This window comes from Trypanosoma conorhini, assembly GCF_003719485.1.
Source record: "Trypanosoma conorhini strain 025E chromosome Unknown Tco_14.4_contig_00006, whole genome shotgun sequence".
NCBI lineage: Eukaryota > Euglenozoa > Kinetoplastea > Trypanosomatida > Trypanosomatidae > Trypanosoma > Trypanosoma conorhini.
In genome coordinates, this window is record NW_021704092.1 from 32,746 (window position 1) to 45,336 (window position 12,591).

At 57.6% G+C, this 12,591-nt stretch overlaps 7 protein-coding genes across 7 annotated transcripts, besides 5 other annotated features; all 7 read left to right on the forward strand.

Annotated features, from left to right (window-relative positions):
• Positions 1-119: a microsatellite.
• A 26-nt stretch (positions 120-145) lies between these two features.
• Positions 146-1,144, forward strand: Tco025E_00304 (uncharacterized protein; the record flags this gene model as incomplete). Its single annotated transcript, XM_029367248.1, has 1 exon — positions 146-1,144. The coding sequence occupies one exon, from the start codon at positions 146-148 to the stop codon at positions 1,142-1,144; it is 999 nt and encodes a 332-aa protein (XP_029232648.1).
• Positions 1,144-6,663, forward strand: Tco025E_00305 (uncharacterized protein; the record flags this gene model as incomplete). Its single annotated transcript, XM_029367249.1, has 1 exon — positions 1,144-6,663. The coding sequence occupies one exon, from the start codon at positions 1,144-1,146 to the stop codon at positions 6,661-6,663; it is 5,520 nt and encodes a 1,839-aa protein (XP_029232649.1).
• Positions 6,664-7,006: 343 nt separating this feature from the next.
• Positions 7,007-7,026: a microsatellite.
• A 148-nt stretch (positions 7,027-7,174) lies between these two features.
• Tco025E_00306 (signal peptidase protein type I) lies at positions 7,175-7,807 on the forward strand (the record flags this gene model as incomplete). The annotated part of the gene is made up of 1 exon (XM_029367250.1): positions 7,175-7,807. One exon carries the CDS (start codon positions 7,175-7,177, stop codon positions 7,805-7,807), a length of 633 nt encoding a protein of 210 aa, XP_029232650.1.
• Positions 7,808-7,821: 14 nt separating this feature from the next.
• Positions 7,822-7,855: a microsatellite.
• Positions 7,856-8,246: 391 nt separating this feature from the next.
• Positions 8,247-8,579, forward strand: Tco025E_00307 (small ubiquitin protein; the record flags this gene model as incomplete). The annotated part of the gene is made up of 1 exon (XM_029367251.1): positions 8,247-8,579. One exon carries the CDS (start codon positions 8,247-8,249, stop codon positions 8,577-8,579), a length of 333 nt encoding a protein of 110 aa, XP_029232651.1.
• A 503-nt stretch (positions 8,580-9,082) lies between these two features.
• Positions 9,083-9,763, forward strand: Tco025E_00308 (uncharacterized protein; the record flags this gene model as incomplete). Its single annotated transcript, XM_029367252.1, has 1 exon — positions 9,083-9,763. The coding sequence occupies one exon, from the start codon at positions 9,083-9,085 to the stop codon at positions 9,761-9,763; it is 681 nt and encodes a 226-aa protein (XP_029232652.1).
• Positions 9,764-10,248: 485 nt separating this feature from the next.
• Positions 10,249-10,283: a microsatellite.
• A 107-nt stretch (positions 10,284-10,390) lies between these two features.
• Positions 10,391-10,420: a microsatellite.
• A 179-nt stretch (positions 10,421-10,599) lies between these two features.
• Positions 10,600-11,340, forward strand: Tco025E_00309 (uncharacterized protein; the record flags this gene model as incomplete). Its single annotated transcript, XM_029367253.1, has 1 exon — positions 10,600-11,340. One exon carries the CDS (start codon positions 10,600-10,602, stop codon positions 11,338-11,340), a length of 741 nt encoding a protein of 246 aa, XP_029232653.1.
• A 563-nt stretch (positions 11,341-11,903) lies between these two features.
• Positions 11,904-12,431, forward strand: Tco025E_00310 (uncharacterized protein; the record flags this gene model as incomplete). The annotated part of the gene is made up of 1 exon (XM_029367254.1): positions 11,904-12,431. One exon carries the CDS (start codon positions 11,904-11,906, stop codon positions 12,429-12,431), a length of 528 nt encoding a protein of 175 aa, XP_029232654.1.
• Between the last annotated feature and the right edge of the window lie 160 nt (positions 12,432-12,591).

Below are 12,591 nucleotides of genomic sequence, written 5' to 3' on the forward strand. Positions count from 1 at the left end.
TCTCTCTCTCTCTCTCTCTCTCTCTCTCTCTCTCTCTCTCTCTCTCTCTCTCTCTCTCTCTCTCTCTCTCTCTCTCTCTCTCTCTCTCTCTCTCTCTCTCTCTCTCTCTCTCTCTCTCTGTGAGTGTGTGGTAGGAGCAGAGTGGATGATCTCCTGTGCCGCCATTCAAAAACTTGAGCGCTATGGCCAACTTGGCCAGAAGCGCCGCAGCGTCGAGGACTTTCTGCAGTCGTCGCTCAAGGACCCCAAACGTGGCAACGTGTACGCCCTGACGCACATGCCGACGTGGAGGACCTGCTTGGCAGCCCTGACGCTGGACGACAGGCACCACCAGCAGCCGCAGCAGCAGCAGGAAGAGGAGGAGGGGGAGGCAGAAAAGAAGCAGCAGCGCGTCAGTAGCGATGAGGAGGGCAAAAGGCAGGCGCATGGGCCGGAGGGCCTTGAAGCGGCCTCTGTGGCCACACCGGCACCCATACTTGTCATCAGTGACTCCCTGCTGTACGCCGTCAGTTTCGCCACGGCGCTGGTGGCGCACCACTTGGACGAGCAGCGACACTCGACGGAAACGGCGGAGGAGAGGCAGAAGCAGAAACACACGATTGGCGACGATTCCGCGGCGTTGGTTGGCAAAGTCTTCCTCTCCCGGTTGGAGGAGGCAGAGGAGCTCCTGGGGTTGCTGCAGGCCGTCGCGGAGGCCTGCGGCCGCCACTTCCATCATCGCAGCGAGGGATCGCCTGTCGTGACGCAGGCGCTGGCGCATCTTCTTTCGGCAGCCGCCGACACCGTCCTGATCGCCACCATCCTGCGGGAGGCAGACGCAAGTAATGTGGAGGCTGAAGGCGGCCCACTGCACGGTATCTGCCGCAGTGCCACCGCCTTGGTGGCTGCTGCCGCGTCGCAGCTTCGCACGGCCCGGGCACGACAGCCATTAAATACACTGCATGACGTTCGTCCTGCCCAACCCTGCTTCACCGGTTCCTCACAAAGACAAAAAGCAAGTCCCCAACAAGCACGACGACAGGCACGTCAGCGAGGGAAGCGGCAAACACATGCGCCGCTGGTGTTAGCGTGCAAAAAGACAGGGACGCCATTGTTACCGCACGGATGGTTGCGTGGGCTGCCGTTGCACGGTGTGGTAGTTTAATGGCCCTGTTTGCACCCTTCACCCTCTTCCAGAAGCTCAGTTTGGTCGATGCGGTTGTAGCGGAGTCGCCGGCGTCGTGTTGCTGCCTCGATGTGGCGCGTTACCGGCGCACCTTGGCCTCGTTGGTGTCCAGCACGGCGTGTAACCGTGCGACGCGGTTGGTGGTGTATTTCCGTGGGGACGAGATTAAACTCATGCAAAACAACGTGCGCGACAACGCGGAATATGCGCTTCACACCCACGTCACGACACCACCGACGGAAGAGGCGACGCTGCGATCCGTGGCGGCTTTACCGGAGGAGCAGCAACAGCATGCCGCCCTGCTCCTTGTCCAGTGGATGGCGAGTATCCCTTTCTTCTACCACAGCTTCTGCGCGGAACAAAGCTGGACTGCCTTTGCTCAGGAGCAGCGACGCATGGTGCTGCTGAAGGAGAGTCAGACACGGCGGGAGCGGCGTGAGCAGCGGCGACAGAAGGCTTCTGGCAACACATCCTCCGCCGTGGACGCCACTGGACGCGGCAACCGCATTGGCAGCAGTGGCAGCAGCCACAGTAGCATCCTCACGAATAATAGCAATAATGATAATACTGATAACAACAATAATGCTGCCGCGGACGCTGACCGCGGTGACGTGAGTGGTGGCGTTCTGAACGACGATGATGAGGATGAGCGGCAATCGCTGCTCTCGCAGCAGAGCGCCCTTTCACTGGTGAGCCGGGCAAGTATGATCTCCACCATGTCAAAGACATCCATGACTTCATACCGCACGTTCCTTTCTGTCATTGACGCGGCCCGCAACGAAGCTTCCCACACCGACGATGCATTGCACTTTCACCAGTCTGAGGACGGCAACACAAACCTTCCGCTTATCCTCCTGGAGGAGGTCACACTCGCGCTACAACGATTCATGGGAACCGCCAGTGACTCTGGCGTTGCCGCCATGCTTGAGCGTTTTGGGCTTCAGACACTGGCGTGGCGTACGATTGGTGAGCTGTACGCGTTCATCCAGAGCACCATTACTGCCGCGGCCCCTTCAGCATCCTCGGCACTCTCGAGTAACACGACGGCAGTCCGTAATACTGCCGTCGCGGGTGCCGCGACGCCCGCTGTGTTTCACCTCGGCAATGATATTCGCTACAACAAGGGCCTTGGATACGAGGTTCTTGGGCTGCTTTTCGCTAAGGTTGTCTTGCCGCAACTGCTTACTGCACGTGGCGAGCCTGAAGCGGCGGAGCGGAGTGTGGAGTCGGCCATTACGCGTTGCCTTTCCGCCTACGAGGTAATTGCACCGCAAGTTATTGATCAGAACGTGTCAGCGATTCTGCGCATTGCCGCCCATGTGGCGATGGATGTGCCTTCGCAAAAGAGTAAGGGCGACACCAACATCTCTGGCGCTTCCCTTGCTACAACGACGACGATGCTGCATGAATTCCTCATCAGTCTGGTGACTCGGCTGGGGAAGAGCAACCAAATTCCAATGCTTCTGGACGCTGCTGTCTCGCATGTCAAGAAGGAGCGCGGCGCGATGGAGGCTGTGGAGAAGGCGCACGGAGAGGATCTTATGGTGGCGGGATTGCATGAAATATTTTCTCATCCACGTGTGCGGGCGTCTCTTCTGCAGGCGTGTGGGATGTCGCTTGATCCAGAGGAGTTGCTTGTACACCTGCTGACGTACGTCTCGCGCTGGGCTTCGGAGGAGGACCAGGCTGAGGAAAGTGAAGACGCGGAGGCGGAGAGCAAGGCGGGAAAAGGCTTTCCAAAAGCAAAGGCGACGTCGACGAAGTTGTCGCGGTTGCTGCCGGAGGAAGTTGTTTTCATACTTGACCTTGTGGCAACAGTAATGGAAGGTGTTCTTGCCACCTCCATCACCGCCACTGCCCTCCTGGAGCGTGCCGCGGAGCTGGAACTCACCCTTTCCACCTTCTTGGTCAACCGCCTTCACAAAACTTTTTTCGCTGAGACGGCAGCAGAGGCGGAAGAAGACGGGAAGTTGCAGGCTGAAAAGAGGCGGAATGCGGGGGCGGCACTGTTATCCTCGCCCTTTGCCGGTGGCGAGGGCAGCGTGCGGCCCAAGATGCAGCGCCGTCTTGTTCTGTACACGCTGCATGCTATTTATCAGGCGCGAGAGCTTATCTTTGGTTGCCTGCAGGATCTTGGCATTCAGAACGTGGAGGCCTACCTACAGATGATGGAGGAGACGATGTGGCAAGTGCAAACACACGTGGGCGCCCTCGTTGGTCCTTTATCTATTGAAGAACTGGATGCGATGATGAGTCTTTCCACACAAATGCGTCACGCACCATACGTGCATCGCGCCACCTTGTTGCCGCAGCTTGTGCTGCAGCGCCTTACACTTGCGCGGTCCGTCTCCGTAGCCCTAAACGTCGCGGTGGAGCCATTAACGGAGGCCAGACGATTAACGACATTTGTGCTGTGTCACATGCGCTTTGTCAGCGATGGTGGCTATTTGCCTGACGGAGAAACTACACGCGCCTTGGAACTTGCCGATCGCCTCACTGAGGACGAATGGAAATGTATTGTGCAGTTCGGTCGCCCCAAACGCGTTCGTAGAGCACTTGTGTGGCTGTTGCGCGTTACGTTCGCCGCTTCTCCCACCGCATGGCGTTCTGTCTCTTGGCTTGCACGCTGTCTCACCAGCTGTGCCGGCTTCCTGCTGGAGGCGCTGTGCGAAGTCATCATGGGCGTGACAGACGACGAGGTTCATGCCTGCTGCCGCAGGCTGGCCAAGGTGGAGGGCAGGACAGAGGCGGATGAAGAAGAAGAGGAAGAAGTGTTGCTGCAGCTCTGTGCCGCCCTGGGTGATGTTCTGCGTCGCCTTGGACATATTCCCCAGTGGCCCGCACTTCTGCAGCGCGCCGTGCACTGGCTGCTGCTTATTCAACCAGGGAACGCGGTCCTTGAGGAGGAGGATATAAATAGCAAGAAGAAGAAACGCGTGCGAACATGTCTGCTGGAACGTCGGCTTCTGGAGTTGGTTACGGATTTTCTTTCGTGCGAGGAGGGTGTTCAGTCACTCTTCCGTCTTACCCTCCTAAGACCCGATGAACCCAATGCGGTGCAGCGTGCGGGCCGCAAGACTCGTAGAGAGAAGTCCACCGTAGTAAACGAAGCCTTCGTGCGGGTAATTGGAGTGCCCTTCATTCCATCCGCAGCCGTCCTGGACACTCACGCTGGCCCGCTTGAGAAGAGGAGTAACGCGCGGGAAGGCGGCGGCGATGCCGAGGAGGAGGAGGAGGAGGAGGAGGAAGGGAATGAAGGCGAAACTGTGGCAAAGCGAACCGCCGCTGTGTGCAACGCGCTTGTCGGCCAAGTATTTTCCAAGGAGTTTGCCGTCGTGTTGGTGCGTCAGAGCGAAGTGAAGGAGATGGCCGCGTGTGGGGCGGGTATACTGTGGCGGCTTTACACAACGTCGCTCCAGGTGTGCTCCGGGGAGCGAGCTGCAGCAGGCCCCCCGTCGCGGGCGCACCTCTTCGCCGTGTCCGTCGCGGAAGAGATGTGCCGGCGCTGCTGTGACGCGGGCAACTTTACGGCGTTGTCCTCGTTTCTCAGCGCCATGGGTGGTGGTCCGATTGCCTTCTTCCGCGCAGCAGCGAACGGGGCCTTCCCGCAGGAGTCCGGGCGGAAGCGGCCTCGCCATGAAACAAACGAAGAAGGCTCGCTGGCAAAGACAACAACAAACACGGCGGCGGCGGCGGCCTCGGACGACGACAGGGAGGGCGCTGGGGAGGAGCATGATGCAGTGGCAGTGGGGCACAACAATGGCGGCCACGACGGTGCCGAGGGGCGGCCGCTTCACGCGGTGTCGGTGCGCTGGATGGACCTCCTGGGCAAGCTCTTTCTCCAGGTAGTACAGAGCATTAAGACAGAAACAAATGAGCCTTTGCTCCACGCCTTCACCGCTCTTTACATGTCGCTCGAGCGGGTTCGCGGCTATGCGGTGTTGCCCCAAGGGCCTACGAAGCGACCGCACCAACGCCGGCAGCAAGAGGAGCATTCTGGTCGGCGCCTGGGCAGTAGTCTTGCCGCTGCAGCGATGGCATTCCCCGGTATTTCAGGAGCCTACGATGAGGTATGCCAACTCTTTGCCCCAACAGACGAGAAAACGCGCTGGGACAGCCTTGTCGTACTCGTACGACTGCTCAGTTCAGAGAGCGATTCCGCGCTCCGTGTGCTGTGGGTGTTGTTCCTACTGCAGGAGGGACGACAGCGCCCCGTGGCCGTGGGGAAGGAAGATGGCACCAGTAAGGATAGTGATTGTTGGTTTGCCGCGCTGCTGAGCAATTTTGACCCACGGCAAGACTACTGTGCATGCGATACGGTCATGCATCAGTTGCTGGTGGCAACGGAGTCGTGCTGGAAGACGGGAGGGCGACGGGGAACTCACGGCTTCACATTTGTTGCAGCTCAGCATGAGGCGATGTACCTCACCGGCGCAGCGACACGATGGCTGTTGCGGCAACTGCGTGTGATGCCTGTTATTCTGCACGCCTTTCCCACCGACGCTGCCCCCATACTACTGCAAGAGTACATGCACAGCCTCCTGCATGCGGCGGTACCGTCGTCCTCCTTCTCCACGGCGTGCTCTGTTTTGCCGTCACCCACGCCTCCTACCGCGTTCACCGCCCAGTGCCTGAGTAGATACGAGCAGTTGCTTAGTGCCGCTTGCGCCTCCCTGCAGCAGCTAAGTACGGTGCCGCACATGCGGTTTAGTGTGTGGCGCGGGGATGTTAAGCGGTTGCTTGTGGCGAGCGGCACAAATGCCCTGCGCAACAGCGCCGCAAAGGCGTTGTGGTGTCAAGTGTTGGAACTCTGCGCCCTGCCGCTACCAGCGCTTCACTGCGATGACGCATTCATCGACCACGAGCTGGGCTTTGTGCATGCCCTCCTAGTCGAGTCGAGTGACACGTGTCACCTGGAGGAGGCGGTGCTCCTCCGCGTTCTGCGCCTCTTTACACGCACACTTCTCCCGCTTGGTGTCTTGTGGCGGCGACCGCATCTCCTGCCGGCGTTGCTGTCAGCGCTACTCACCCGATTTCTTGAAAGCGTCTCACGCGGACACTCGGGTCGAGTGGTGCTGAATCAGCTCTCCTCCTTCTTCTTTCAGCTCGTGAAGGACGCGAGCCACGGCGGCAAAGGCGACAGCCACGGCGGCGTCCAGACCTCTCCCTCCGTGAAGATGCTCTGTCTTGCCTCGATCACGTCCTGTCTCTTCCGCCAGTCCGTCGCGTACATGGACGTCTTCACGACGCACAGCAGTGACCTCGACTTCCTTGCCGCGGACCTCCTGAAGGCGTTGCAGCGCATTCACCTGCCACGGCGCAACGCACCGTCGGTGTTGCGGCAGGAGCGGCCTGTGTGGTCGGACGCGACACTGTGCGATCTCAGCTACGCTTCTGTGGGCAACGACGACGGACAGAGTCTCCTGCGGCAAGCGGCCGAACGCGTGGAAGAGGAGGAAGGCAATGGCGAGCGTCAGATCTTCATGGTGCCGACATGAGCAGTGAAGCACGAGGCGGGTAGGGTGCTGCATGTGTGTGTGTGTTTTCCCTAAGCCCAAAGTAAACATAATAAGCCACGAAACGAAGGAAGTAGAGCAGAAATATACATAAGCAACTGTTTGCAAGAAATGATTAGCGGGAAAAGGTGAATGAGAATTGGATAAGAAGGCCGAGTGTAAAGGTCTCCGTGGGATGCAGTAGTTACACATTATTGCGCAACTGCGTACAGGAACATATTTTAAATAGCCAAAAAGTAAAGCTGCGGTTTTGCTCCCCTCCCCCACCCCGTCCGTTGAACTGTGAGGATCACTTGCCGCATGCCTTGCTGGGTGGTGTCTTCTGCCTCCTCCTCCTCCTCCCCCGCAGTTTATTTTTCTTTTGGTTTGTTTATTTTATTATTCACTCATGCCCTTCATTGCGTCTGCCTTTCTGTGGTTGCTCGGCCCCTCGTGTATTCCGCTCGCTGGCCAAAAGAGAAAAGCGGGGGAAAAAAAAAGAACTACACTTCCGATGCAGGCCACAACAGAGTTTGCGTCGACTTGCCTCGACGCCACGGCGCTGCGGCAACTGCGGGAGCGCAGGCAGACACGACTCCAACTTTCTCGCATGGGCATGATGGGGAAGTTTGTAGACAAGGTAAAGTCCGCCATGAGCGCGTTTTCGGACATTAGTGGGATTATGCCGATCTTGCTGACGCTCGGCGCCTTCTTCGTGGCGTGGCATGCCACCGGAGTCCTGGTGAACTGCACCAACCCGCTTGTGGTGGTGCTCTCCGGGAGTATGGAGCCGGCCTACTACCGTGGTGACTTGTTGCTGCTGCACAAGACCACAAAGGTGTCCATCGGAGACGTCGTCGTGTTTGGCCTTCCTGGTCGCACCGTCCCCATTGTGCACCGCGTGCACCGCGTTCACGAGGACGGCGACACGCGGCTGTTCCTCACAAAGGGCGATAACAATGACTTTGACGACCGCACGCTCTACCCCGATGGGCACCACTGGGTGCGAGAGGAGGACGCCGTGGGGAAAGTCTTTGCCATCATCCCACACGCCGGCTTTTTGACCATTTTGTCGGAGAACAAACCCTGGGTGAAATTTGTTGCTTTAACCCTCGCCGTCCTCTGGGGATGGGTATCAGCGGTGTGACGACTCTTTGGGGCCCAACACCACCACCACCACCACCACCGACACGACAGTCAACCCGCTGTGTCCAACCTGGCACAGCACGTGCGTTCCTCGAACAATGTAGCAGGGAGATAAGTGATGAGTGAAGGGGTTGACTTTGCTTCTTCTTCTTTTTTTTGAACGGAGGAGTGTTTACCCATTTGTTTTTCATCCTGCTTTTTCGCTCCCGCCGCCCCTCTCTGTGTGCTGGTTTGCGGCATTGCTCCCGTGCGCACGTGCCTGCGCCGGCGGGTGTGTGTGTTCCCACGGAGGACCCTCTACCCCTCACTGTTTTCGTTTACCGGCCGCTTTCTTTCTTGTTGTTGTTCTGCCACGTGGGCGCCTAATGCAGCGGAGAGAAAGGCATAGGGCGATTTGAGAAGACAAAGACGTGTGCGTGCGTGTTTGTAAGTCTTGTCAAATGGAGGGCAATCATGCCAATGAAAGTAACAACAACAACAACAATGGCGAGGCGGGGGAGAAGCCGGCTGTGAAGACGGAAACGCCTCTGGTCTCCATCAAGGTTGTCAATGCCGACGGCGCCGAGATGTTCTTTAAGATCAAGTGCGGGACTCAGCTGAAGAAGCTCTTTGACGCCTACTGCAAGAAGCAGGGCATCTCGCGCAGTAGTGTCCGCTTTTTGTTTGACGGCTCACCGATCGACGAGTCCAAGACGCCACAGGACCTCGGCATGGAGGACGATGACGTGATTGACGCCATGGTTGAGCAGACAGGTGGGAATACACTTTGCTAATGTCCACAGCGTCGCGCAGCTGTGGTACTTAGAGTTCCTTATTGTTCGCTCTCGCTGCCCCTCTCTGTGTGCTGGTTTGCGGCATTGCTCCCGTGCGCACGTGCCTGCGCCGGCGGGTGTGTGTGTTCCCACGGAGGACCCTTTCCCCCTCACTGTTTTCATTTACCGGCCGCTTTGTTTATTGTTGTTGTTCTGCCTCGTGGGTGGGCGCACACGAGGAAGCACAGGCGCATACACCTTCACGCAGAAGGGCGCTGTCGAGAAATAGAGGAAAGAATGAATAAGTTTTTTTTAAGGAAAAAGCGGGGAACAAAAAGGTCTCCGTTTTTGGTGCGTTCTGTTACTTGTTTCTTCGCGTGGCGAAACGCCCCGATGCTGTTTTCTTTTTTCTTTAGAGCTGAGGAGAGACGGCGAGGCTTTATTTCATTGTTCCTTTTTTCTTCTTCTTCCTCGCACGCCCTACCTTTCAGGGGCACATTTGGGAAGTTCATTGCCGACACAACATGTCGCTGTCGCGGGAGGAGGTGCACGACTTCGTCCGTGCAATGACGACGTACATGCAGACGCCGTCTTTTGTCGAGAAGCTCCGCGAGGCGGTCAAGCGGGAGCCGGCCCCCACGAGCGATACGGAGCTCATGGCCCTCTTCGAGGGCCTGCAGGAGGAGTTTCTCGCCAGCTATGCGTCCACACGGAAGCGTGGGGCCAACGAGCAAGAAGCAGAGGGCGCTACTGCGGCGGCGCGGGACGGGGCGGCCACGCTGCAGCAGCTGAGGGAGGCCGTGCTGCACTTCCCAGACAAGGAGACCGAAGGGATGATTAGGCAGATGTGTATGCTGCAGGAGTCGCAGATGGTGTCGATATGCGCCTCTACGCCGTCACTTGCGTCGCTGCTGCGCGGCGGGGGCGAGGGACATCACCACGACCACGATCACGGGCACTGCCACGGGCACTGCCACGGCCACGGGGCCCCCAATCCGCAGGAGGTGATGGAAATGCAAATGGCGTTTCAGTCCCTCCCTCCGCACCTGCGGCAGGAGATGATGCGCATTCAGCAGCTGATGCAGAGTGGCCAGCCGCCCAGGGCGGAGGACGCGGAGAAGATGCGGGAGATAAACTCCCACTTAAAGGCTTTCATCACCACACTGCGGCAATTCAGTGGCTCCAACGAGGCCGCCAAAAAGTAATAGAGGTCTGGAACTAAAAGGCTGACGCCTCATCCAAACTGAATCGGCACTAAATGGGAAAAGGAGAAAGAGGCAACAACAAAAAAACGCAAAAAAGAAAACTTATGAAAACAAAGGGGCGAAATGCAAAGAGGCGGTGGGCTCTTTCGATGACTGTGGAAGTGCAATAAAGCAACGCAAGAGGGAAAGGGAACAGAAATGTACGCGCATATGCATCTGCCTGAAGGACGAGCGGGACACAAAGGACACTCAGGGGCAAACACCGCACGTGCGTGCATATGCACACATAGCGAGAGAGATGCGACCAAGAATGAGGAAGCAGCAGACATTTGCCCGCATATGCGTGTCCCTGGACCACTGGGTGGCGATGCTGGAACTCGCGCCGCTCTTATTATCGGTGCTAAACCCTCCCCCACACTTCTCTACCTGTGCCCGCACGCAATTTGGGACACAACAGATATCCCGCAGTTACCATCACACATGGGTCTTCTATACTTCTTCTTGCTTCTCTTTTTTCTTCCGTTGTCTGCAGCATCGTCGTCTGTGACGTTGCTTACATTTGTAATGCTCATGTTGTATATCCTTCAACGGATCCCACTGCATTTCGTCAGCCATACCAGCATATACTCTCTTTCTCTTTCTATCTCTCTATCTATCCTGTGTGGTGTTCGTGCTGTAGTGCAATAAAGGTCAGATTTGGAGGCAAGCTTCAAAAACAAGGCCAAACGAAGAAAAAAAAGGACTTTTACTTCGTCTTGGGCCATCTCGGTTTGTGTGGAACGCTTTTTTTGCGCGGGAAGGGGAAAGATCGGAAAGTGGGGAAAAAAGGAAAAAAAATGCCACCGAAGCAAATTGCCCGCGGTACAAAAAGAGCTGTTCGAGTCACTAGCGATGTTGTCAACGTGGCGGGGGACGAAGACGCGCTCGTGCGGAAAGGCGAACAACACGAGGTGGATGGAGAAGAAGCAACGCAAGCGGGCCGGGGAAGAACGCCAACGTCGTCGCAAGCGCGCTCCTCAAGGGCGGCGGGGTCGGTCACGCCATCGCCCCGTTTGTCGGGGATCTCCCCGCTGCAGAAGGAGGGCTCTCGTTCCTCCAGGAAGCGTCCCCGCCGCTCCGGCAGTCGAGACGCGACAGAAGAGGAGGAGGAGCAGGAGGAGGAGGAGGAGGCACAGGGGCCAGAGCCGCGTGATACCGTGGCCGACAGTCGTCGCAGCGGTGCCAGCAATATCAGCAGGCTGAGGCCAAGTGGCAAATTGCCACAGGAAGGTGAGGGATTCTTTCACGACCTGAGCGCCATGGAACCACTGCGTGTACGCCTCGGCGTGTGCCCTTTGCCAGGCAACACAACGACGGCTACGACTTCCTCGCTTGCGTCGTCTCCGGCCACGGAGGGAGAGACCTCCACCACGGCGCTGCTGCTGGAGGCCCGGAAGTTTCTTACTTTGCCAGAAGAAAAGGGTGGGACGGATGTCGTTGGGTGGGCCGCCGCCTTTTCCTCCGTCGCAGTGGAGTTGCCGGGTGAAGGCGTGTATAACAACGCCTCTGTCTCTGTGACTGTTATGTTGGCACCGTAGGCAACACGCAAAAGCAAGGGCGAGCTGGAGTGGTTGTTTGCAAATGCTTCCAAAGTGGTTGTGGATATACGCCTTTTTGCCGCTAGCTCCCGCCCTCTCGCCCTCTTCCTCTTTGCCAGCGAATGAATACCGCGGATAAGGATGTGCCTATGTGGGTGGGGGGAAGCCTGGAAGGCGCGAACTCTTCGTCATATAAAAATCTCGAGTGGGCAAGCCGTCCCTGTCCTTGTGAATATGATATGCTCTTCTTCTTCCTTGATTGGCCGACATGCATGTGTGTGGGATGCCTCTGATGTGCTTGCCTAGCTGTACACAAACGCAGCGGCTAAAAGTGTGGGAGAAAGTGGGAGGGAGGAGGGGAGGGGGAGTTGATTGAATTCTTCTGATTCAGGGTTTGCCTCGTTTCTTTTTTGCCTGTGTTTCTACGGCTTCTGCATCACGGCTGCAAGACTGCAGGCCAGGCCGTTGTGGGTGCGTCACGGGTTGCTGCAGAGGCACAGAGCGTGAGCGGAGCTGCAGCTGGTCACACGAGCCATAAGAAAGGGCGAAAAGGTGGGAAAGAAATGCAGCCATGGGGAGAAGCAACCGCGGCGGAGCTAAGCGCTGCTGCGGCGTACCACCAGTTGATCCAGCAGCAGCAACAGTCATTGTTGCATCGACTCCACCAGGCGTCCTCTGTCGCCCCATTAGAATGCAAGCAGGATCTGTGTGGGGAAAATGCCGCAGGCGATGTTCCGGGCGACGATGCGGCGAGCGGCGATGGCGCCCGGTCGGGCGGGGAAGAGAAAATGGCAGCACTCGGTCAGTGGGCAGTAGCCGCCCACGCCACAGCCGCGGATGCCACGGGGAAGGAGCCCAGAAGAATTACGGGATATCGCGGGGAGGCCGTGCGGAGCCTGCTGCTGCGACGCCCCCTAACAAACTCGCGGCCTCAGCACACCGCGCATCACAGGCAGGAGCAAGCAGAGGAGGATGTCCATCACAGTGGCCATGAACTGCGTCGCAAACGGCAAAGTGTGGATTTCCTCTTGCAGCATCTACCCGACGTGTGCTCAATTATCACTGCTAGTGCCTCAGAGAGTCTTCAATAGAACCATTTTTACTTGCCGTGTTTCGTGCTCCTTGTTGATGTTCTTGTTTTCTGCCCCTTTTTTTTAAATCCTGTTTGAGGGGGCTGGCTAGTTGTCTCCTCCGAGGGCGCTCACGTATATTACTACACCCCCCGATGTTTGTGTCTGTGTGAGGGTTTTG